The sequence below is a fragment of the Balaenoptera musculus genome, chromosome 13 (genome assembly GCF_009873245.2).
Source record: "Balaenoptera musculus isolate JJ_BM4_2016_0621 chromosome 13, mBalMus1.pri.v3, whole genome shotgun sequence".
NCBI lineage: Eukaryota > Metazoa > Chordata > Mammalia > Artiodactyla > Balaenopteridae > Balaenoptera > Balaenoptera musculus.
Window position 1 is genome coordinate 10,352,425 of NC_045797.1, and position 26,492 is coordinate 10,378,916.

Consider the following 26,492-nt stretch of genomic DNA (forward strand, 5'->3'; position numbering starts at 1 on the left):
CTTCTGCCCTTGCCACTCGCCCTCCCTGGAAAACTACATCCCTCTTCCTTGCCTATAAAATCCTACCCATCCTTCAAAGTTTAGTTTCTCGTCTATAAAACCTTCCCTGAGCCTAAGGACTAGAATTAATTTCACCCTCCTCTGTGCTTCCACAGCACTTGGATCCCCAAGTGCTGCCTGTATGACATGACATTCTGCCCATGTGACGGTTATCAACAGCACCCACTCCTTAGAGCGACCCTAAGGATTAAATGAGAAAATGCACGTAATGGCCCACTTCAGTGCCTGGCACGTGGTCAGAGCTCCATAAATAGAGGATATTGGTGTTACATGTGTTTATGTGTCTTCTCTACTAACGTGTAAGCTCCCACAGTACCTAGGAAGAATGCCTCACACCTAAGGATGCTTAATTTCGTTCAACAAAGCAGCATATACATATTATTTATCCCTCCAAACAGTTCATCTTTATATCCAGGAGAACCTTGGAAAATTCTACCCTAACCACGTCACATGCACAGAGACGCACTACCAGAACTGTGAAGTTCTGTGTCAAAATGGAAGCAGTAGGGGGACTTCCCTGGCAGTCCAGTGGTTAAGACTCCACCCTTCCACTGCAGAGGGCACGGGTTCGATCCCTGGTCGGGGAACTAAGATCCCGCACTCCGCGCGGGGTGGCCAAAACATAAAAAAAATAAAATAAAAGGAAATTAAAAAAAAAAAGAGTAGAACAATTACACTGTTACAATTTTTTTTAAATGTAAGCAGTAGGATGCTTAGAAGATCAAACTGGACTTGTAGGAGTCGTGTGGTAGACAAGTGTGGACACACAGCCCACAGGCGAGGTGGCCGGGCCTCCTCCACATGCTGTGTCCTCTCAGTGAACCTCTATCTTGCTGTAAGATCTTCTGATGCAATAGGGGAAGGTTAATGAAGGGTTCTCAGGGGCAGTGACATAAGGGAGTTAGCTGTGGGAGGGAAGTAATGAAACTCTGGAGGTAGGAAAAAAGTAAAGTAAATAAAACTATAGAAAATTAACATTATTAAAAGAACATAAAGATATCTTTGTCTCCACTGGCATCTATGTGGCACTGACTCGGTGGTTTCAAGCCACTTAACCTCATTCCAGCCTTTGTTTGTCCCAGCCTTGACAGTCCCTGGGTGTAATGACCAGTTCCCTAGGCGTCACCCTTGATTTTATCTGAAGAAAGCACAACTCCCATGAGCACAGTTGGAGATTGCATTTTTGAAAAACATTTCCTAAGTTTTCTCTTTCTGTTTTCATTTTTCATCAGAGGGAATTTTCTAGAATTAAACCCTGTGATCCATTGAATGAGATGATTCATAGGCATTATAACTTTGGTGAGTCAGAAACATGAGTAATTGTTATCAAAGTCCTCAAAGAACATTAATCTAAAGATTCAGATCTGGCCCCATATATTGTGTTAAATACAAATACATTATTTCAGGAATACACTTTGACAATCTTGCCTTAGAAATTAATCATATAATACTTATCAGGTAAAAAAAGTTCATGTTTCATTCCATTCTGCTTACTTCCATTCACAAGTAAGCAGATTACTTACCTGGGGAGAAAAGGTCCATGTTTTGGGTTTCTTAGGTTGCCATGTGGCCCTGACTGTATGAATGTTGCTCAGAACCTGAAATGAGATTTTCCCATTTGAAATCATATTGTAGAAAGCTCTTTGAAACATTACCACTTCCATGTCCCAAACAGTTAACAGTTGGGCAGAGGGAGAGGGGGATATTTTATTTCTTACTTTGTGTAATTCTGTAATTCTTTTTTCTTTTTACATCAAGTATTACACATACACAACATTTAAAACGATTAACAAAAAAACAAGTGTTACAGCACTTATAACACAACGAAAGAACTGATAAATGAATTCAGACTCAGATCTTTGCACTAGTGATCAATTGTATTAAGTGAAATACTTAATATATGAGCTAGATTAACCAGAAAATTCAGAGAAATTTTAGGTATGAACGACCTTTTAAGAAATATGACCCACAAGAGCATTTTATGTGCAATCCATTACCCTGCCATCAAGACAGACACTGCTACCAGCTCAGATATACAGTTACAGTTTTCTTCAAGATCCCTAGGCCCATAAAGTATATTTTTCCTGGAATTTAATCTCTTATAAAATGCTATTGCAAGAAGTTAGTCCTATAATATACACAAATCAATAGAATACAAAAGGAGCAAAAACTGTAAAAAAAAAAAAAAGAAAACAAAGAGTTCAAATTCTATAAAGTTATGACCAAGACTGACATTTTCCAGAAGCATAGATAATATACAATTTTTATTTTAGATAAAAATATTTTAGTATAGCATTTCTAAAACTAAGCTTTAAAAATAATTAGAAATCATCCTGAACGTGTCCTATGAGGTCAAATTCAATTCACTGCCCTCTGTGTCGCTATTGGTAGGCAACTAGGAGGATCTTATGGGCAGCTAAGTTGTTTTCCACAGAGAAAGTCTCCATTTCCTTCCACAACTAATATAAATGAATTTATTTAAACCCTTTCTAAAATGATATATATTCTCAGACTGGGCTCTTGGAGTACAAACTCCTTTTGATTACTATCTGGTGTCTAATCTAAGACTGCATTTTATTTATTCTAAGGTCCTTCTTGGTTTTTCAAGAAGTGTTCCCCACTTCTAATATCTAGGAAGTCCTTTGCAATCATTGAAATTGAGATCTCATACTATCTCTGCTTTTATCTTCTCAACTTGGAGAATGCTGATTTTGACTGAGGAATAACTTCTGCTTGATAATTTTACATCTTTCTTGACTTACTGACTCTGAGAGCTAAAAAGGACTTAGTCCAAACATCTCATTATACATTTGAGAAAACTGCCTCGAGAGAGGGTGAATGACTGGCTCAGAGCATAAGGATGGAATAATCAAGGATTCAAAATTTTAGAGATTTTTCCACTTAGCAAACTGCATCAAGAATGCATAAGGGGGACTTCCCAGGTGGTCCAGCAGTTAAGACTCCGCGCTCCCAATGCAGTGGGCCCGGGTTCGGTCCCTTGTCAGGGAACTAGATCCCGCATGCCACAACTAAATATTCTGCATGCCGCAACTAAAAGATCCCACGTGCCGCAACTAAAAGATCCCGCGTGCCGCAACGAAGATCCCGTGTGCCGCAACTAAGACCCGGCACAGCCAAATAAATAAATAAATATTTAAAAAACAAAAGAATGCATAAGGACTTCTGCTCAAGATGAATTTATGCCTCAACACAGCTGCTCTGCTCCAAACATAAAGCAGTGACACTTAAAAAGACAGAGGAGGACTCAAAAGTGAGATGAATATTTCAATGGCCCATAAACAGAAGAGCAAAACAAAGAATAGGGTGAGACTAAAACTGGGGGTCTCCTGGGCTCTGAGTCTAGAGCGGGATGTGGTGACAAGGAGCCGGATTTGTATGTCACAGAGGCTAATGGTACTCAACACGTGATAGAGGAACAGAGACAGCCTTATTGCTTGAAGCCGGTAGGGTGGAAGAAAGATGGTGGCCAACCTGCCTCCTCACAGGAAGTAAAGAGCCTAAGCAGGCAGGAGGACAAAGATGGAGCCATGACGCCAGGATCAGAGCCAAGTAAACAAGTGAACCTTTTAATGAATCAGTGATGTCCCGGACATCACCTTAGATCAAGAACGCTGAACTCCACTGTAAGATCTGGTTCTGGACTGGAGTTTGGAGGTGGGGGTAGTATTGCTGGTAGCAACCACAACACCATTAGATTGGTGGGGGCTTGGCTGGGGGCGGGAAGGGTAAAATATCTTCTGCATAAAATGTGCTTCTAAGGACACACGAAGAAATCAAGTACTAACAATACAAGAAACAACCCTGAGCATAGATATTAACAAAATATGTCACTATACGTAATTACATATTTATTGTTTTTAAAAAAACGATTTGTTTGCATTAAAAAAAAACCCAAAAAACTTCTAGGCAACGATGACAAGATGGGGCAGTAGGTAGCTAAAGCACGTTAGTATCTTTGGTGTGTTAGGAGAAAGAAATACAGAGTGATTCTAGATTTATGAGAATAATCTACAGCTAAGTAGGTAGGCTAAACATTTACATATTGCAAACTGAGAGGCTTCAATAGAACTAAGTGACAAGGCCATGGGTAGCTGTTATGTTTTTTCTGCATGTTTCTATGTATTTGAAATAGTTACTAATTTAACAAATATTGCTAATTCCAGTAAAAGTCAGATTGTGGTATAAAATACATGTAAAAGGAAAAGAATAAACAAATTGGAAGATTGTAACGTTCTAAGATGAGTTTAAATGTGAGATTTACACTTGTTTTCTATTTCTTTTATTATTGGCAAAACGAATACAATTAGTTGATGTATTATTTCTTACTGAGTTCTTAAGGGTTTTCAATCAATTTTTAAGGATGAAACATACAATGGTGGTTAATTATGAAATGTGTCAAATACACCAGACAAGTTAAAAGAAACTTACAGTGAACACCCATAAGCTTATCACCTAGATTCTGCCATCAATATTTTACTATACTTGCTTTATCACATATATCTTCTGTCCATCCATCAATTCACCTAATTTTTTGATACACTGCAAACTTGCAGACATAAGTAAACTTTTCTCTAAATACATTAGCATGCATATCATTAGCTAGAGTTCAGCATTTGTTCACAGTTCTTTTTCTGATGGAAAATTTAACACAATGAAATTCAGAAGCCTTATTTTTTATCTTCTTGTAATGTCCAGAATGGAGACAGGAAAGTGGGCTGACTAGGGGTCATAGGTCCTGAGGAATGACACAGTGAGTGCTGTCTCTGGAGGCCTAGAGAGGAGCCTGAACTTCCACTAGGGCCCAAAAGTAAGGAGGCACACCTACCCCCAGGGGTGTGGGCAGAGGCCAAGTGGGGAATCTGGACTTCCATTCTCACCTGGCAGTAATGGTGTCAGAGGCCTGCTAAAATAGAAGTTAAACTTACTAAGATCCAGAGACTCCAAACACTCAAAATGTCCAAGATACAATAAAAAAAAGAAAAGAATCACTCATTATACCAAGTACCAGGAAAATCTCAACTTGAATGAGATTGGTATCAAAAGATACCAATACTGAGATGACACAGATATTGGAATTATTTGACAAGCATTTTAAAGAAGCCATCTAAAAATGTTTCAATAAACAACTATGGAGATGCTTAAAAGAAATTTAAAACATAGAAAGAAATACAAAGCCTCAAGAAAGAAATAAGGAAATCTCAACAAAAAAATGAAAGATAAAGGAGACCCTAATGGAAATTCTAGAACTGAAAAATACAATAACCAAGATTAAAAACAGACACACACACACATACCTCCACAAGTCACTGAATAGACTCAACCACAGAATAGAAGAGAAAAGAATCAGTGAACTGGAAGACAGGAAAACAGAAACTATGCAGTCTGAACAACTGAGATAGAAGAGATGGGAAAAAATGATCAGAGCCTCAGGAACCCGTGGGATTATAACAAAAGATCTAACTAACATTCATGTCATCGGAGTCCCAGCGGAGAAGGGAGTTTGGAGCTGGAAAAGTATTTGAGAAAATAACGGCTGAAAAATCCCCAAATTTGGCAAAAGACATAAACCTACAGTTTAAAAAGCTGAGAAAATCCTCAACAGGTTAAACCCAAGAAATCCATGACAAAGTACATAAACTTCTAAAAACTAAACACAATTATCTTGAAAGCAATGAGAGAAAAACACCACCTAGATTCACTCATAGGGAAAACCCAATTCTCATCAGACAGAGGCCAGAAGGAAATGGAACAATATTTTTTGAGTGCTTAAAGAAAAGAATTGCCAAGCTAGAATTGTATAGCTAGTGAAAATATCCTTCAGGAATAAAGGGGAAACAGGCATTCTCAGATAAAGAAAAACTAAAAGAATTTGTAGCCTGCAGACCTACCCTTAAAGAATGGTTAAAGGAAGTTCTCTAAATAGAAAAAAACATGATAAAAGAAGAAATCTCTGAATATCAGGAAGGAAGGAAGAACAATGGAAAGAGTAAAAACAAGGGTAAATATGAGAGGTTTCTCTTAAGTTTTCTAAATTATGCTTGACGGCTAAAGGAAAATTATAACACTGTGTGATGTTGTTCTCAGTGTATGTAGAGGAGATATTTAAGACAATTAGAAAGCAGGGAGGGTAAAGAGGTTTAAAGGGAGGTAAGGTTTCTACATGTCACTTCAACTGGAATGTTGACACTAGCCAACTATGGGAAGTTATGTAGGTATAAAGTCATGCCAAAAGCTATACAAAGAGATCCACTCAACAACACAGCAGACAATTCAGAATGGAGTTCTAAAAAATGTTCCGGTAACACATAGGAAGACAGAAAAAAATAAAACAGAGGAATGAAAAAAGAGGGAACAAAGAGAAAAAATAAAACAGCAGTCTCAAGAGTTAAAGATGCCCCTCCAGGACCTGCCTGCTTTGGGATGCTTTTCAGAGCCCTGAGGGAGTTGCTTTGCAGATATTACCCAGAATTTACAGTTCTCATCACTGGGCAAGTTATTCGGAGAGGAGCTTACTCAGTCATTATTGGAAGTAGTGTCTCATTAACTAGTTTTAGTAATAATGCTTTTTATTTGTAACTTGGCTTAGGCTTATTAAAGAAGTATTCTTAAGTAAAGAGCATGAGTGTGTAACTACTAAATATGTTCTCTAACTCCTCGATTTGGAAAATTTGGCATAAATTTGTTTCATAAACTAACTTCTATTATTTTTATATAAAATAACTTCTACTATTTTGATATATTATTCAAAATAAAATTCTAATCTTTGTTTTATGTTGTCACGTATGAGAATAGCGAGAGGTACAGCAAAAAGTGTGGAACCAGATCTGGGAAAAAAGAAGGCAATTCATCTTTTCTTGGTCACGGGCGACACCTACTGGCTCATTTTTAGCAGTGATCTTGCGCAGAGCATGTAGAAGGAAGGAAAGACCCTTACAGTAACACAAGTTCATTCATTTACCCCCAGTTCAGATGAAAGAAAGGTACCTTCCTCATGCTGCGAGTTAGAAGTACACTCAGCAGAAGGAAAGATATCTATCAGCGTTCTCTATCTCACTGCACGTCACCACCATCCACCCCAATGTGGAAGTCAAAGACCTCGTGTCATGCTTGGCGTCCCACTCTCCCTCACCTGCCACATCCAACCCACCACCAACCAAACTGTGTTGGGTTTTGCCTCCTAAATATCCCTCCGGCCACAGCTCTCATCTCCACTTCCCTAATCTAAGTTACCATCGTCATCTCTCATCTGGTCAACTTATGATGTTCCATGTATTGGTCCAAGTGCTTTACTTTCATTAACTCATTTAGTCCTCACATCGACCCTAAGGGATGCACATGAGACAGAGAGCAAGGTCGAGTCATTTGGTCAGCGTCCCACACCCAGCTGGCAGAGCCAGGGTTAATTCCAGGCAAAATGGCTCCAGATTTCGTTTTCTTGAGGCGACACTTGCTGCCCTTTGACCACCACACTGTGACATAGCCCCCAAGTGGTCTACTCAGATCCCTCTGACCCCCGCCCCACCTTCAATCCATCTCCAGAGAGGAGCCAGAAATCATCCCCAAACATACGTCTAAGTCATGTCCTACCTCCAATGACTTTCCCCGCTTTTAGGGTAAAGACAAAACTCCCTACATCATGGCTTACAACGTCTTACGCTGTATCTCCTGCTTCATCCCGCCCTACACTTCCTCTTGCTCCCCCCACTCAGCCCCCGGGCTCCCCTTCCCAAGTCCTTTCCTGCCAAGGCCCTGGCCCGTGCTGCTCCTTCAGCCAGGTACACACTCCCCTTGTCCCCTTTTCTCTTCACCTCCTTACGGCCTGTTCACCCCTCAGATTTCAAGGCAAGCATCACCCCCTCAGGAGGTGGACTATGGAATTGAGAATTCTTTTCTGGTGCTACAAATCTCCCTCTAAGCAATGCTTTCGCTAACATCCCACAAATACTATGCTGCATTTTCATTTTTTTGCTCAGTTCAAAATATTTCCTAATTTCCCTTGAAATTTTCTTTTAACCCATTGATTCTTGAGAAATCTGTTGTTTAATTTCCAAGTATTTAAGGATTTTTCCAGTTATCTTTCCGTTTCTGATTTCTAATTCAATCACATGTGATCAAAGACCGTACATTGTATGATTTCAATTCTTCTAAATCTGCTCAGGACCATCTATTTTGCTGAATGTTCCATATGCACTAAAAAGAATGCGTACTTTCCTCTTTGGGGGTGAACTGTTGTACAAATGTTAATTAGATCCAGTTTGTTCATGGTGTTACTCTGTTCTCTTATATTCTTACTAATTTTCTGTCTACTTGTTCTACAGTACTGTAGAGAGAAGTATTAAAGTCTCCAATTATGATTGTGGCTTTGCCCATTTCTCCTTTCAGTTCTATCCATTTTTACTGCATGTATTTTGAAGCTCTGATGTTAGGTGTATACACATTTAGGATTGTTACATCTTCTTGGTGAATTGTCCATTTTATCATGTAATGTACCACTTTATTCCCAGTAATTTTCCTTCTTCTGAAGTATACTTTGTCTGATATTAATATGTTTTGAATGGTGTATCTTTTTCCACCCTTCTACTTCTAACCTGCCTATATTATTATGTTTAAGGTGGTTTCTTAAGCATAGCCTATGGTTGGCTCTCTCTCATTCTGGTTTTAATTTGCATTTCCTGGATGACTTATTATATGTTGTGTATCTTTTTATAGGCCCATTGGTTTGTCATATTTTCTTTCTTTTTTTTTTTTTAAACATTTGTACTATACTTTTTAAAATAATTAATTAATTAATTTTTGGCTGCACTGGGTCTTTGTTGCTGTGCGCGGGCTTTCTCTAGTTACGCCGAGCGGGAGCTACTCTTCGTTGCGGTGTGCGGGCTTCTCATTGCGGTGGCTTCTCTTGTTGCAGAGCACGGGCTCTAGGCATGCGGGCTTCAGTAGTTGTGGCATGCAGGCTCAGTAGTTGTGGCACACGGGCTTAGTTGCTCCGAGGCATGTGGGATCTTCCTGGACCAGGGCTCGAACCCGTGTCCCCTGCATTGGCAGGCAGATTCTTAAACACTGTGCCACCAGGGGAGTCCCCATATTTTCTTTCTTTAAGTGCCTGTTCAAGTCTTTTGTCAATTAAAAAAACCTGAGTTATCTTTTTATTTCTTGGATATCCTTGAATCGTTCCTGACTGTAGGGGAAAAGTGTGCAATATTTCACATTAAGTATGATGATGCTAGTAGCTTTGCTTTAGTTTTCTCTTGTTGCCCTTTACCAATTTGAAGTTCCCTTCTGTTCTTAGTTTGGTGAGAACTTTTTTAAAATCATAAATGGGTGTTAAAATTTGTCAACTGCTTTTTCCGCATCTATTGAGATGATCAGGTGATTTTTCTTCTTTAGTTCTGTTAATATAGAAAATTACAATAATCTACTTTCAAATGTTAAATATTGGTTACACAGGTGTGTACATTTGAATTCCTGGAATAAATCCCAATTAGTCATGATATATTGTCCTTTTTTATACATGGCTGGATTCAATTTGCTAATATTTTGTTTAGGATTTTAGTTTATATATTCATGAGGAATACTGGTCTTGTAATTTTTCTTTTTTGTAATGTCTCGTCATATTTTGGTATCATGTTTTTCCTGGCCTCATGAAATGAGATGGGAAGCATTTCCTCTTTATCTATTCTTTGGAAGTTTGTGTACTATTGGTATTATTTCTTCCTTAAATGTTTGGAGGAATCCACCAGTGAAACCATCTGGGTCTGGAGTTTTCTTTATTGCAAGGTTTTTAATTACTGTTTCAATTTCTTTAACAGGGGTCATTCAAATTGTTCTATTTCTTCTTGTGTCAGTTTCATTAAGTTATGGTTTTCAAAGAATTTACCTGTTTATTGATGTTATCAAATTTACTGCCATAAAGTTGTTCACAATATCCCCTGCTTATCCCTTTAATGTGTGTAGGATCTGTGCTGAGGTCTCCATTTTCATGTCAGATGGTGATCATGTAACCAAGCAGGACCCTACAAGGCCTTCCCAGAAAAGACCCCACCCCTGTCCTCCGCCTGCCTTTTGTCTGTAGAAAAACTTTAGTCAAAGAATAAATTTAATCAGAGAAGTGAAAAAATGCAGAAAGAAAGGAAAACAGTCAAGCAAGACAAAATAATAATACTTTAGCCATTAAACAAAGTCAAGGACCTTTAGTTCTTCCTCAAGGGCTGTAGATAATATTCTGAGTCGTGTCCTGTGAGCTGGTTTGCAGATACTGAAACCCCCTCCAGGTGGGAGAACTTAACTGTGTGCTGCCCACAGGCACGCAGACCCCAGACTGGTTGGAACCAGAAGGTTGATGATGCTGGCTCCCAATTACCTTACCACCAGCCAGTCAGAAGAATGTCCATGAGCCGATCGTGCTCTGCTCCTTGAGCACTATGACACTCTTTGCTACCCGCTCCAGGGTGGAACACACAGTTTTGAGGGCATTAGCCTACTGTGGCCCCCTTTGCCTGGCAAAGCAATAAAAGCTACTCTTTCTACTTCACCCAAAACTCTGTTTCCGTGTTTCTATTTGGCACCGGTGAACAGAGGCAGTTTCGGCAACAATCATTTGTTTTCTTTCTTTCTCTCTTTAAAAATTTCTTGGGGCTTCCCTGGTGGTGCAGTGGTTGAGAATCTGCCTGCCAATGCAGGGGACACTGGTTCGAGCCCTGGTCTGGGAGGATCCCACATGCCGTGGAGCAACTAGGCCTGTGACCCACAACTACTGAGCCTGCACGTCTGGAGCCTGTGCTCCGCAACGAGAGAGGCCCGCGCACCGCGATGAAGAGTGGCCCCCACTCGCCGCAACTGGAGAAAGCCCTCACACAGAAACGAAGACCCAACACAGCCAAAAATAAATAAATAAATTAATTAATTTTAAAAAAAATTTCTTGATCAGTCTTATTAGGCATCTCTCAATTTTATTAATCTTTTCAAAGAATAAACTTTGCCTTTTCTGATTTTCTCTTGTTTTCTATTTCATTAATTTCTACTCTTTATTATTTCCTCCATTCTACTTCCTTTGGGATTGACTCACTCGCCCTTTTCTAGGCTCTTGAGTTCGAGCTTAGATCACTGATTTAAAAATCTTTCTTCTTGTCTAGTGTATGCAATTAAAGTCATAAAGTTCCATCTATGCACTGTTTCATCTGTATCTCATAAATCAATTAATTAAGAGTTATTCAAATTTTTTGGTACTGGGTAGAAAACATTCTCTTAGGAATCAGGGAGGAACAGAATGGAAAAGGACACAAGGCAAATTTGTCAGGTGATGGTAATGCTCCATATGTTGACTGGGATGTTGGTTACACAGGTGTGTACACCTGTCAAAAATGCAATACTCTAAACTTCAAACCTGAACTGTATACAATACTAGAAGATAGGTATCAGTACCTTTTTGTAAGTGAAAAATCTAAGGCTCAGAGGCGTTAACTGTGATGTATAAATATCACACACTTAGCAACTGAAAGAGCCAGGAGTTAAGTCTGTGTCGTCAGAACACATGTAGTTTGCACTCTACCACACGTTATTTTATATAGATACTTATACACACACGCACGGAGAGAGAGAGAGAGGTTGAGAGGGAGAAAGAGATAGACAGACACTGTGCAGTACGTGGTGAATATGTGGCATTAACGTATGGTGGGAACCGGTTTAACTCCTCAGCAAGCTCACCTTATTGCCGTCAAACAGACAGAAGCGCACGTGTCTGCTCAGAACCTGGATGCTCGCTCCTGGAAGAGGAATCATCTTACAGCTCCAGAGGGTCAGAATCAAGGAAACACGACTTGGTCTTGACCTAATCTGAGAGAAGAATTAGTTATGAGGAAGGTTTACTTTTATGACTTATAAGACAAATTCATTTTCAAAGCACCTTTTGTAAATGCTTAAGAAAATGCATATAGAATAAAAAAAGAACAAAAGAATAAATTTTGCACACAACATACACACACAAGAAAAGTTTCAATAGTCTGTTTAATTTAACCCAAAACTTCAGCTAAAATTTTCATAAATATTTATATTTAAAATATTTGCTTTTGGGACTTCCCTGGTGGTCCAGTGGTAACGAATCCGCCTTACAATGCAGGGGACGTGGGTTTGATCCCGGTCAGGTAACTAAGATCCCACATGCCGCAGGGCAACTAAGCCTGCGTGCCACAACTACTGAGCTTGCGCGCCTCAACAAGAGAGCCCGCGGGCCACAAACTACAGAGCCCACGCGCTCTGGAGCCCGCATGCCACAACTAGAGAAGAGAAAACCCGCACGCCACAACTAGAGAGAGGCCCGAGTGCCGCAACGAACCTCTCGCGTGCCGCAACTAAGACCTGACACAGCCAAAAATAAATAAATAATAAATAAATCTTTTCTAAAATTTTGCATTTTTTTGTTAAATACACAAAAATTGTGATGAAAAGAGTAGTCAGTACAATCAGGGAAAAAGAATGACCTGACCATGGAATCAACTGTATTCCGGGTTCATTCTTACAGCTCCTTCTTACACAAGGCAGGTCCGCGTAGAAGGTCACCACAGCGTAGTGACCAGTGACACCTGGCGTTAATATTATCCAGCTAGCTCCTCCTTGTTTCAATTCCAAGCATTTATCTACATTGTTCCCTGGTTTCTTATATAGATGTTTTGACAGAGAGAACGCACTGACCATTGGATGTAGTTATTCAGTTCTACTTCACAAGATAATTCAGAATGTCAATTAAAAAAACTGGCATTCTAGTGTTTTTTTATTTAAGAACATCTTCAATTCTTAACATTCTGCTTTATGGTCCTGGACCTTTCCATTTAAATAACATCACTGAAAAAAATCAGACAATGTTTAACAGTTTGTCACCTTTTCAATTTAAGAAATGAGAGCTGACAATTGAGCTCTCTGGGTACAAGTTCACAAAATTAAATGCTATTTATTCAGTACTAGTATACTACACACACCAAATATAACATATTTGTAAACTTGCAATAGGAGATATTTAATGCTAAAAAGATTCCAGGTACTGCTCTGGTTGAGAAGAAAAACAGCACGAAAATTCTGCACCACCCCTCCCCACAACACCTGACCACACTGGGTTCTCTTATTCTTCCCTGAGGCTCTGGGGGAGCAAGGGAGAAAAAGCAGAAGGTAAACAGGAAGGGGAGTGAGGGGCTCAAATGCAGTTTATATCTTCTAAGGAGGAGAAGAGGAGAATTAAATGTCAAGAGCATTTCCTACTTCAAATAAGGGGGAGACCAGTAATCCTTCACTCCAAGCTCCCCACAAAATATCATCAGAAAGTACTGCCAAGTTCCTCATTCCTATTTAATTAAAATAATATTACTACTACCACTAATAATAATGATACTGGCTAACATTTACTAAGTTATCATCATGTGTCAGGCACTGTTCTAAGCCCTTCACACATTCAATGCAATTCTCATAATAAGCCTATGTTGGAAGTATTATTACTATTTTTCCCTTTTTACAGATGAAAAAATTGAGGCAAAGAATGATTAAGATTGATACCTAGTATTATTTCCTTGGTAACAACGGGAGAAGAGAGCAATGGAGAAGAGAAACTAGATAAAGTCAAGGTAACAGACCCAAGTTTTGTCTCAGCTATGAAACTGTCACTAAGTGTTTCAAAATTACAATACAGAGACAATTTTTTTTTGTTTTTTTATAATGCATTAATCAATTTACGTTACCTGTATATTTGCAACCATGACAAAATCTGGAAAATTTATAATTTTACTGACAGTAACCATACTTACAGAGCCCGTTTTAGCATCCCACATTAGATCTCTGAAGGCCAGTTGTGAAGTAGTGAGCGCTGGTTGTAAGAAGTAACTTGCTCGAAATTGATTCCCTGCAAAAATAATTGTTCCTTTATTTTCTTACAAAGAACGAATGAAATTCAAAACCCCAAATTCATGATGTTAGGGTACAAACTTAGGAAACAGACGTCGAAAATGCCAAGCTGTTTACTAGAAACTTGCTTCCTAAGACAGACATACCAACAGAGATAAGAACAACAGCAGGAAACGTAAGGATAGAAGCACATGAGAGCTGATCTTAAAGTGGCTTTAGGAAAGATCTTAAAGACTTTTAGGCCAGTAACATGCCCCATGATGAAGATGATCCATTCAAATATTTTTGTAAAATGCAGAAAATCTGTGAACACTTTTTAGATATTTTAGAAAAAGTATATAATCATTAATTTTACTTCTTAACACAAAAGCATTTTAATACTGTTCTTCCATACTTGTGTCATGAAGAATACTTATTACAAAATCATTTACTCACCCAAGAACTCATTTTTGAGTTCCTACTCTGCCAGGTGCTATGCTGGGAGCTGGAAACATAAACGTGAATCAGAGAAATATGGCCCCTGCCCTCATTAGCTTACACTTCAGTGGGGGAAACAGTTACGAAAAATAAGTAGACAAAAAGAAAAAATAATTATAAGCTGACTTAGACTTATAAAGGGTGCTCAAGTGAATGGGAGTAGGAGGGCCTACATGGAAGGTGTCTCTGGGAATGTACCCTGAGACCCAAAGCATGAGAAGCGGGGAATTCCCTGGCGGTCCAGTGGTTAGGACTCCACGAGGGCCCGGGTTTGATCCCTGGTCGGGGAACTAAGATCCTGCAAGCTGTGCAGCACAGCCCAAAATAATAATAATAATAAATAGATAAATAAATAAGTAAAAAGAGATTTATAATAATTAAAAAAAAACAAAGAAACAAAGCATGAGAAGGAGCTGGGTGTTCAGGGAGGGCTGAGAAGAGCTTCCCGACAGAGAAGCCTCAAAGCAGCCCCTCCACAGATGACTGAGCAGCTCAGGGTATACAGGGGAGCCTCCCCACATTATTCCTCTTTAAAATGAGCTTATGAACAAATGTTGCCAAGTACAGGGCAATCCAAGAATGAATAAGGAAACGGAAACAGCGAATAGGGAAAACTCTTTGGAAAAGTCTCACTGTGAGGAAAAGCAGAGAAAGGGAGGCTTCATCCAGAATGGGACAGGGCTGGGGGGAGCTGGTCCGTAGAGGTGGGAGGTCTTAGGTTTGCTAGGACTACTGATGAGGGAATCAGCCAGTGGGGCAGGGGAGAGCAGGCTGAAGATACAGGAGAGGGTTGATCAAAGGGTCGTGTTTTTGAAATAAAGGAAGGGGGCTTGGCCTCTGATAGGATCAGGGCTCCTTCCTCCTTCACAGGCAAGATGAAGGAAAAGATGAGTGTCCGAGAGATGTGAGATGTTACATCTTTTTCAATGACTTGCTTTGGCTGTGCCAGAAAAATTAGATGTAAACGTGACCGCTTAACTATATGTCTGTGGTGGCTGATGGACACCTGTTACCTTCCTCCAGAAGCTGGAAGAGGGTGGAAGGCCTGAACCCGGCAGGAATAGCTCCCATTGTGGTCAATACGTCGACGGTGTTTATCTGCTGAAGAGAGTAAAACAAAAATTTGCTTGGTTTCATTCATGTTTCCTCACCTCTAGGATACTCTCTCTTTATCACTATAGCAACTACAACCCCCGAAAGAAAAATACAAACATACAGACTTCAGCGGAAGAATACAGCAATTTAACCCCCAATTCCCGAGAAGACGCCATTGCTGAATCCTGGCCTTTCCTGAGGACCTAAGCCCCGTGCAGTGCCCAGGGGGCTGAGCTCCGTGCTCCAGATCTGCTGCTTCCTGCACGGCCCCCATCAAAATGGCCTGTCCTGCTCCACAAAGTACTGCCATGTCACAGATGAGTTGATATCGTAAACTGATATGCACTGAAGAATTAATGGCTTTTTTGTACACTATATGTACATACACACACTCACACACACACACGCATGCGCACACGTGCATGTCCATGTAAGTGATAAGTAGGGTAAAAAAGACAAAAAGAATATATTTACTAAATGGTTAGTGATGATTACTTATGGAAGGAGTGGATTTTCATTTTGTTATGCAACTTTTTAAATGATAGGATTATTGATAGTTTCTTACTTTTTTTTTGGTTGCGCCCCGTGGCATGTCTTAGTTCCCCGACCAGGGATCAAACCCACGCCCCCTACACTGGAAGTGCGGAGTCTCAACCACTAGACCACCAGGGAAGTCCCAAGTTTCTTACTTTTTTGAGCTTTTTGGAATTTTTTAATATTAACAAAATTTAACAACTGTCTTTACCCAAATGATAGAAAATTCAAGCAGAATCAATGAGAGACATTTCCAAGCCCTCATAGGCATAGGCTTACTAAACCAGAAATATGTTTTAATGCTCTGTGCATTCCATGCTCTGTATCCTGCTTAAGATCCAATGCTTTCATTTAAAGTTTCCATCCTGTTTTGAATCTGAACTCTTATCAGAGCTATTAGGTAACAAAACGAGACATCATTAATAAGACAGGAGATACCAACCTCTGAGATGGCTTTTCGGACAGCACTCCAATGAGAATCGGTTCTAGGGAGAAAGCGTAGCTAGGTGGGTGCACAGAAAGGTTATACCTATTCACTCAATTAGGGAATTTCATTAATCAAAGAACAAAGTATATAATTGTAACTTCTGAAAACCTGAAAGAGTCTACCTGAAACTAAGCATAATATCATGTGCTAAAAATAATCACCAAGTTAAAGTTGTAATGATCTTAAGCAAACAGTAATATGAAAAGCCCTGCTCCCAAACTATAAGCTGTTTCCATTTCAAGAAATTCTTGAATTACTTATAATAGCAAAAATAAACAAATAAAACGTTTCCTAAACCTACTTTGATGTCCCCTCACACCTTTTTACCTTTGTTTAACTTCTGCTCCTTCTGCCGTTTCATCCCCTACCTCTACATCTTCTTCACTGCCTTCTTCACTAGACTCCTCGCCTTCTTCTTTATTATAGGGCTGAAAAATTATTGAAATATGAAGTACTTTTTACCTAATGCAAAAATCAACCAATAAACGTACTTTCAGAAAGGCTCAAGTGTAGATAGGGATTTAGTATATGATGGGCATATAAAAAATCAGTGGAAAAATTTCAATACATGGTTGATAATGTCACTATATGAAAAAATTACAATGACAGAGGTAGAGAACAAGTTTAATAAAAATAAATGCCAGATGGGAATTATTCAAATGAAAAAAAAAAGAAGAAAAGACAAAAAAGCAAAAAGAACTATACAAGTGTTAGAAGGAAATAATCTTTTTTTTTTTCTTTTTTTTGGCCACACCACATGGCACGTGGATCTTAGTTCCCAAACCAGGGATCAAACCTGCGCGCCCTGAAGTGGAAGTGCGGAGTCTTAACCACTGGACCTCCAGGGAAGTCCCCGAAGAAAATAATCTTGAGATTCGAAAGCCCTTTCCAGTCATGATATCAAAACCATGGAACATTGATTTAACTACATAAAAAATAAAACATGGCTGAAAGTCAACAAAGAAGATATCTGCCACAAATCTCTAAGGGCTGATAACCTTATTATCAAGATATTACAAAAACTCTTATAAATCAATACAATTTTCAAATATCCCTTAGAAAAATGAACTGAAAAGGCAATTTACAAAGAAGAAATAGAAATGGTCATAAAGCAAATGAAATCATGCTCAACCTCACTAGCAGTACAATAAATGCAAATAAAAAACAATAATGAGCCTTTTGTTTTTTTTGGTCTATCACACTGGCAAAAAGATTGATGACAACCATCACTGGCAAATGTGTAGACAAACAAGCACTCTCAGCTGCTGGAGATATAGGCATAACTTTCCTAAAAGGAAAAATGGCAAATTCAATCAAAATACAAAGGTGTAAACCCTTTGCACCAGCAATGAGCATTTAGGAATTTATTTAAGGGGAACAACCAGACAGTTTACAAGGTATATGTGCAGACTGATCACAACACAGGGTCTTCTTTTATAACAGAATCCCTGATTATAGCAATGAATCAGCTAAAAGACTACATTTTCCAAGCCCTCCTTGCAGCTAGGTGTTGTCAAGAAACTAAATTCTGGCCAAGGAGATATAACTGGAAGTTTTTTGTGTAACTTCCAAGAAACCTTTAAAAGACTGCAACTCATGCCTTTTGACTTCTTTTTCCCCTTTCCTCTTTCACTGCTTGGAATTGTTAATAACGAAAGATCTAGCAGCCAACCTAAGCTAAAGAGATAACTACCCTAGGAAGAGCTGCTCGCACCTACCCACAGGGTAAAATATTAAATAGGGCCTTACCATTCCTTGATTGCCCATCTCCACACTTCCTCCACACACAAGAGAAATATGCTTCTACCTTATTTAGGCCACTATTTTGGAGCTCTTCTGTAACTCATAGCGGAAGCTAATCTTACCTTCTTTGCAATGTCATTTATAGTTATTATAGGTTGGAAACAACCTAAATGTCCATCTAAATGAGACTGGAATACTATGCTACCATTGAAACAGATGACCCAGAGCTGAGCTGGGCTACAGGGCAGGCACTCACCACCTGTGCCTACTGACACTTGAAATGTGACCAGTCTAAACTGAGATGTGCTATTTAAGTATAAAATACACACTAGAATTTGAAGATTTAGCATTAAAAAAAAAGAAAGGATTTTAAAATATTGATTATATGTTGAAATGAGATAATATATTTGATATATTGGATAAAATAAATTATTAAAAATAATGTCACCAGGCTTCCCTGGTGGCGCAGCGGTTAAGAATCTGCCTGCCAATGCAGGGGACACGGGTTCGAGCCCTGGTCCGGGAAGATCCCACATGCCGCGGAGCAACTAAGCCCGTGCGCCACAACTACTGAGGCTGCGCTCTAGAGCCCGCAAGCCACAACTACTGAGCCCGTGTGCCACAACTACTGAAGCCTGCACACCTAGAGCCTATGTTCCGCAACAAGAGAAGCCACCGCAATGAGAAGCCCGCGCACCGCAATGAAGAGTAGCCCCCGCTCAACGCAACTATAGAAAGCCCATGCGCAGCAATGAAGACCCAACGCAGCCAAAAATAAACAAATTAATTTAAAAAAAATTAATAATGTCACCTGTTTCCCTTTACTTTTTAAAAATGTGTGTGGTATAATAAAAATACACATTTGGTCTTTACACCCAGTTCTTGGCACAGAGTTCCTAAAACTCTTAGAATTTCCTGAGTGTCAGGAGTGTCTTTTGTTATTCATAACAAGCCCCTTTCAAACATACTTGAATTTATGCTCATGAGGTCATGGCTTGGGGAGGGGTGGGTGCTGGTGGCCAGAGGAACCAGTGATTAGAAGGTGGCAACTTTTAGTTCCCCCCACCCCCTCACCTTCAGGGAGGGAAAAGGAGCTAGAGATTGAATTTAATCACTGACGGCCAATGATTCCATCAATCGTGTCTATGTAATGCAACCTCCAAAAACCCCCTAAAAGACAGGGTTTAGGGAGCTTCTGGGTTGGCCCTCACTTGACGTGCTGGCAGGGTGGCTCCAGGAGCCCGTGGAAGAACCAGGTCCCACTCCCTCCCTCTCCCAGTACCTTGCCCTGTGCACCTCTTCCATTTGGCTGTTCCGGAACTATATCCTTTATAATGAACTGGGAAGCAAAAGTGAAGTGCTTCCTGAGATCTCTGGGTCCCTCTAGCAAATTATTGAACCTGAGGAAAGGTGTGGGAACTTCCAAGTTTAGAGCCGGTCACTCAGAAGCACAGCTAGCCCCTGGGACTTGTGACTGGCACCTGAAGTGGGGCGGTCTTGCGGGACTGAGCCCTTACCTTGTGGGGGTCTGTGCTAACTCCAGGAGCTAGTGTCAGAATTGAACTGAATTGTTGGATACCTGGTTGGTTTCAAAGAATCAGTGTGGAAAAACAACATGTATTTGGTGTCAGAAGAAAAACACACAGTTGGTGTTAGAAGTGGTGTGAAGGAAAAACAAGACAGCTCAGTGTTGTTACTAGAAAACTTTAAATTACATTTGTGGTTTGCATTATATTTCTATTGGACAGCACTGATCTATATATATTGGCACAGAAAATGACCATGCTATATTATGAAATGTGAAAGAAATAGGCCATAAACATGCATATATAGTAAAGGATCTTAGTAAAGGATCATATATTTGTGGAAGTTAACACAAAGTTAACTGTGGTTTTGTTTCACAACAAATAATAAATGCCTATTAATTTTTATGATCAACATTAATCCACAGAACATCTTCATTGTGGGATAACATTCTAGGGCTCAGCTACATAAGGGCACTTCACAGGTCCCCAGAACTATAATACACAGTATTTTTCCCATGCTCTGTCCCTCTAAAATTGAGGCAAATTCTATATCTTAAGTCATTCACTAGTCAATTGATCAAAGAATACATCTTAGTGTTTTATTATAAATGAAAAAATTCTTGAAGAAGAAAAAGGAAAGAATAAACAAAAAAGACTAACCTCCAAGTAGGTTCTGGGAATAAGACCTTTGTTTCCTTTGGCGTTCTTAGCCATCCACCAACCATCAGGGTTTTTTTCAATGATAAGGAGAATTTCCCCTTTCTTAAAGAAAATAAAAGTAAAAATTTTTTAATTAAAATTTACCCCTGCCCGCGCGCCGGTGGGGAAGGGGCTCCGGCCGGGCCGAGGTTCGGGGGGCGCAGGCTCGTGGCCTGGGGGCGAGCGCGGCTCCGAGCGGTGCGTGTGCGGGAGGGAGAGTTGCAGTAAAGAATTTTGAATTGTCCAACTCAGTTACTCCTAAAAACTGTTGCCCAAAACAAAAGGCACAAAGAACGGTGACAAAGATGCTGCTTTTGATAAGAGACCAAAGCAGGCTTTCTGAAATTACTATAAACTGGACAAAATACAAAAGCACAGAGATTTTGGAGAGGAGTCAACACTCAAGAAAAAAAGGGACATCAGGGAATTTAGTTGCCTTTTTTGAAATGTTTATTCAAGTCTTCTGCCCATTTTTCAAATTGAGTGTCTTTTTATACTGAAATGTAAGAGCTCTTTATATATTCTGGATACAAGTCATTTATCAGATATATGCAGTTTTGGAAAAAAAATATAATGCTGTGGAGATAAACTTATCTTCTTTGTAGCTGAAACAAGAATTCCTTTGTAGGAAGAGGTCTAACTCTGTTGGAAGATCAGAGAAATAGTCACTGATTGATCTTCCTGAAACACTTGCTCAAGTGGACAAGTTGGAGCTTGTCAGGAAATCCAAGAAGCCAAGCATGTCCAGCCATGGAAATGGGACTGTGGAGGGGAGAGTTCTGTGAATAGCTATTGTTGCTACTACATCTGTGGATCTGCAGCTAAGTATCCAGTGATAGGTCTGGGGCCATTGTTGGTCAGCAGGGCAGCATCTGGGAAGATGAGTTGTTCATGGAACAAAGAAGAGTGAGGACAAACAGGCACCTTCAAGGACCCCTGCATATGTCCTTCACTGTCCCTAATCCCTGTGTCTCATCACTGATAAGTGGCTGCTGATTCATCTCCATCTTCCAACTATTGTGCAGTTTCTTCTTTGGGACAGTTCTAACTTGGAACCATACAGGGAAGAGGATTCTAAGAATCATAGTTCCTAGTTTAATCAATTTGACAATATCACAATCTAACATAGATTCATAGTCTGAATATATAAAGGACTCCAAAAAAATCAATAAGAAAACTGCAATACAACACAGTTTAAAAATGAATGAAACACTGAAATAAGCACTCTCATAAGATATCCAAATGGCCAATCAGCATTAGGGAAAATACAAACTAAAACCACAATGGTGTACCACCATACACCCATCATAATACCAAATATTGGTGAAACTATGGAGCAACTGGAACTCTTATATATTGCTAGTAAGAGTTTACATTGATTCAACTACTTTGGAAAACTGTTTTGCAAGATCTACTAAAGCTAAATACATGTATATCTTATAACCCAGTAATTTTGCTCCAAGTGAAATAAGCACAAATGTTCACCAAGCAGTATATTCGTATTCAAGAATCTTCATAGCATTGTCATTCATAGTAGCTTCAAACTGGTAACAGCCCACATATTCATCAAAAGATGAATGGGCAAGTAAATTGTAGTATATACACAAGATGGAATACTATACAGTAACAAAAAGAATGAACTACTGTACATGCAGCAATATAGCTGAATCTCACCAATAAATTGAGCAGAAGAAGCCAAATCTGGCATACAAAACAGGAAGACTATAGTGATGAGAGTCAGAGGACCGGCAACATCTGTGTTGACTAGAAAGTATAGAAGAGTCTTCTGGAGTGCTATAAATGTTCTACATTGATCTGGGTGGGAGTCACATGAGTGTATAGATAGGCACAAATTCACTGAAGTGTACACACTGAAGATAAGTGTACTTGTACACTACTGTAGGTAGTATTTTATACCCCAATTTTAAAAACATTTAAAGAAATCTTTATCAGTAAAACATTCTAGGCAGCAAATACTATTAGAACTGCCATTCTAGACTAAGTTGAGCTGTGACAATGGGAAGAAGACAGAACTGATGGAGTCTGTCATGATTTTGTATTAGGAAGTTGTGTGGGGTTGGAGCAGGTAGAGTGAGTGAACTTTCAGGTGCTGACGAGTGCTGCGATTCTTGTTTTTTTAGAAAGTGTTGTGCTGAATGTGTGTCCAACGTATGTCACCATGTCCACAATCAGGGTTTGGATGGTCTGAAGTGTCTACTTGAGTAATGCCATTGCAGAACTCAGCACAAGGGTGAGCTTACCTGAGAAGACCACAGCCAACTGTTCCACTGGAACAGGCTACCTGCTTTTGGCACCTTAGGAGCAGGCACCAGGCAGCTCTGGACTTCAGCAGATGCACCTCCATCTACATGTCTGCTGGTTGCACTTTCTTGGTTGTCCTGAAGGCCACAGCTGAAGAAGGATGGCTATAAAATTCCTGAGCAGGATTTGCTGCCCAGCACCCTAACATATATAGATCTCTGAGGATGGCAGTACTAATGATATTTGCTGACTGATGTGTGGAGGGTGTGGAAGCAAACTTCTTAAAAAAGAGGGCCCACTTAGGCTGTCAAGCCGAAACCTCCAAGTTTATCCCATCTGCTCTGGGCAACAATATCCACTCTCCAGGCCGGACAGTATAGGGCTCCCTAATATTGTCTTTCCACATCTGTGAGGCTGCCTGGATAGTCAGTAAGTCCTCTTGGGGCAAGTTGACTTCAGCTAAACCTGAGAAGAAACACATGAGTGAGGTGCCCAGGTTGGGACCCTTTTATTCAGGATAAATATCAGTGTTGAAAGTATCAGTTTCTCTTAAGGAAGCTTGTTTGGGCTTCCGTGGGCAAAGATCCAGGTGGAAGTGAATTGATTTTGTTTGTTTGTTTTAGTTCCTAAAACACTGTAATGAATCTTAGATATCTTTCCTCTTGTTTATTTTTTTATTTTTTATTTTTATTTTTTGGCTGCACCACACGGCATGTGGGATTTTAGTTCCCAGACCAAGGATTGAACCCTTGCCCCTGCAGTGGGAGCGTGGAGTCCTAACCACTGGACTGCCAGAGAAGTCCCGATATCTCTCCTCTTGGAAGTTGGTTCTAGGTGGTCAGGACTGTAAAATTTAGGCAAAACCACAGTCAGTTGCAGAAACCTCGGGCATATTCTATTTATGACTTGATATCCTGAATTTTTCACTTAACATTATATTATAAACATTTCCAACATTCTTCAAAAAATTCCTTTTGAATGGCTGCATAATCATCCATCATGAATGTCCTAGAATTTGTTTAACTCATTCCTCTGTTATTGGATATTTCCATTGTTTCCAACTTTTCACTATTGTTTTTTTAAATTTATTTTTTATTGAGGTATAGTTGAATTACAATGTTGTGTTGATTACTGCTGTGCGGCAGAGTGACTCAGTTATACATATATATACATTTTTTTTGTATTCTTTTCCGTTATGGTTTATCACAGGGTATTGAATATAGTTCCCTGTGCTATACAGTAGGACCTTGTTGTTACTTTTTGCTATTATAAATTTGTAATAAAAACCTTCTGTTTTGGTAAAGGCAAAAAAAAAATAAAAAAATAAAAAAAAAATAAAATAAAATTTACCCCTAAATTCAGAATTATCAACATGAAAACTATTTTCAAAAACAGAAGAGCATCTACTCTTTTTACCATTTTACTACCAGGTAACTTTGATAACAGAATTTCGCCTGACTACCGCTTGTAAATCTTAATTATCACTTATTTTATTTATACAGATTGAGTCTTCAAAAAATTAATATCAGGAATATCTAATCCAGGAATACAGGTAGAGTTTTCTTACTATGTTAGGTACGAAAATTTATCCTTCGGTTAGCTTCCAGTCTGTTTCTACTACCTTAAATGTAAGGTCTCCGACTTGCTGAGCCGTAAAATCTCCAACAGCAATGTATCCTCCACTTGTGGCCTCTTCATCTTCTTCTTCTTCTTCTTCTTCTTCATCATCATCTTCTTCAGCAGAATTGTCATCGTCCTCTCCTTCAGTAAGCGCCCCAGTTCTGCAAAAAATAATTCTTTGACAAGGGTCACCTGAAATAACGTATAAGAACAGATCCAGATTGAGTACAAGTATAACTTCTACATATAGAACTGGCCTATATTTGGAAGTGGCAAATAAAGGGAATAAAGGGAAAGTGCAACTAACAGCTTCTACCATCTAGCAAAGAATATGTGACCGAGGAACTGAGAGTGATGAGGAGTTAATATATCTGAGGAACGTATGGGACCTGGTGAAGCATGTGCTGGACTTGAGGCCAAGAGACTTGCACTGAAATCTTGGATTCATCCATTCAGCAGATGCTGCTTGAGCATTATTGCACAGTGATTAGAGCACGGGTTCTGAGTTTAAGTTCTGGTTCTATCTCCTTCTCATTGAGTGACCTTGGATAGGTTTCTTTTAATCTCCCCATTTCTCATTGGTAAAGTGGAGATAATAATAGAACCTGCCTCATAAGGTCATCATGAAGATGAGAGGAGTTACAAACTTGCAAAGTGTTTACAACAGTGTCTGCAGGCTTTCAATAAAAGTCGGCGATGATGATGATGATGATGATATATGTCAGGTTCCATGTCAGACACAGTAGATACAGAGATAAACGAGACACAATTCCCTGTCCTCAAGGAGGACAATGAAACAATCTATCAGACGGATAAGTAGTATATAGTTCAGCAGATACTGCAGTAGAGGTAAACACAGGATACTAAGGAAGCACACAAGAGGGACACCTAACCTTGACTGCATGAGTGGGGATGAGGAAAGGCTTAGAATTAGGTCTCGAGGGATGAGTTGGAATTAATCAGGTAAAAGGGGAGTAGAAAGGTAAGGAAGGGAGTGGAGAAAGGAGGCTCAAGATCAGGGAACCTCAAGTAGCTCACGAGTGGTAGGACGAGGCTTGGGAGAAATAAGCAAGAGATGAGATTGAAAAGAGGTGAGCAGAATGCATCCCACGTGAGCTTTATCTCTAAAGGTACTCCCTAAAAATGAAGGAAGGGAAAGGCATGATCTGATCTGCACCTCAGGAAGATGATTAGGCTGCCACGTGGGGAAGAGATTGGAAGAAGGGCTAAAGGCAAAGATGGCTGTTAAAAGTGAGACATGAAACAGTTTAAACTAAGAATTCGGGATGAAGAGAAAGGTGTTTGGGAAAGATACTGAGGAGGGAAGACAGAGGAGCTAAAATACTAGCTTGGATAAGTCATTAAGTCTCCCTGAGCTTTATTTATTCATTCAACATTCAGCATTTACTGGGCACCTACTGTGTGACAGACACTACGTGTTAGGGGTGTAACAATGAACAAAACAGAGGTCTTTGCTCTCCTAACGCTTACATTAGAGAAGCTTATCTTTAAAATGGGATAACAGGGGCTTCCCTGGTGGCGCAGTGGTTAAGAATCTTCCTGCCAATGCGGGGGACACGGGTTCGAGCCCTGGTCTGGGAAGATTCCACATGCCGTGGAGCAACTAAGCCTGTGCGCCACAACTACTAAGCCTGTGCGCCACAACTACTGAGCCTGTGCTCTAGAGCCTGTGAGCCACAACTACTGAAGCCCGTGCACCTAGAGCCTGTGCTCTGCAACAAGAGAAGCCACCGCAATGAGAAGGCCGCTCACCACAACTAGAGAAAGCCTGCACGCAGCAACGAAGACCCAATGCAGCCAAATAAATAAATGAAATAAATTTTAAAAAATAAAAAAATAAAATGGGATAACAATACTTTGATGCAAATGGACATTGCTAATCATAAACTAGCCAAATAGACCCAAATGGCTCTTCTTTATTATGCTAATACAGTAAATTTCAATTACTGATTTTTCAATGTTAAATTAACCTTGCATTCTAGAATAAAACCCACTTAGTCATGATGTACTGTCATTTTTATATGCCCTGGATTCTATTTGCTAACATTTTATATTGAGTTTGT

General features: G+C 39.6%; 1 protein-coding gene across 5 annotated transcripts in view; it reads right to left on the reverse strand.

The window, feature by feature from the left end:
- The window catches only part of NPHP1 (nephrocystin 1), a 103,814-nt gene that overhangs the window by 60,595 nt on the left and 16,727 nt on the right, over positions 1–26,492 (reverse strand). For 2 of the 5 annotated variants that reach the window (XM_036873324.1, XM_036873328.1), the window contains exons 5-12: positions 24,410–24,569; positions 20,488–20,589; positions 16,886–16,986; positions 16,514–16,556; positions 15,456–15,543; positions 13,869–13,963; positions 11,785–11,913; positions 1,584–1,658 (exon numbers count right to left, since the gene is read on the reverse strand). In XM_036873324.1, the coding sequence (XP_036729219.1) occupies positions 1,584–1,658; positions 11,785–11,913; positions 13,869–13,963; positions 15,456–15,543; positions 16,514–16,556; positions 16,886–16,986; positions 20,488–20,589; positions 24,410–24,569 (793 nt within the window). Of the gene's footprint in view, positions 1–1,583; positions 1,659–11,784; positions 11,914–13,868; positions 13,964–15,455; positions 15,544–16,513; positions 16,557–16,885; positions 16,987–20,487; positions 20,590–24,409; positions 24,585–26,492 lie in introns of all 5 variants that reach the window. The other 3 variants (XM_036873329.1, XM_036873327.1, XM_036873325.1) reach the window with 3 other exon arrangements.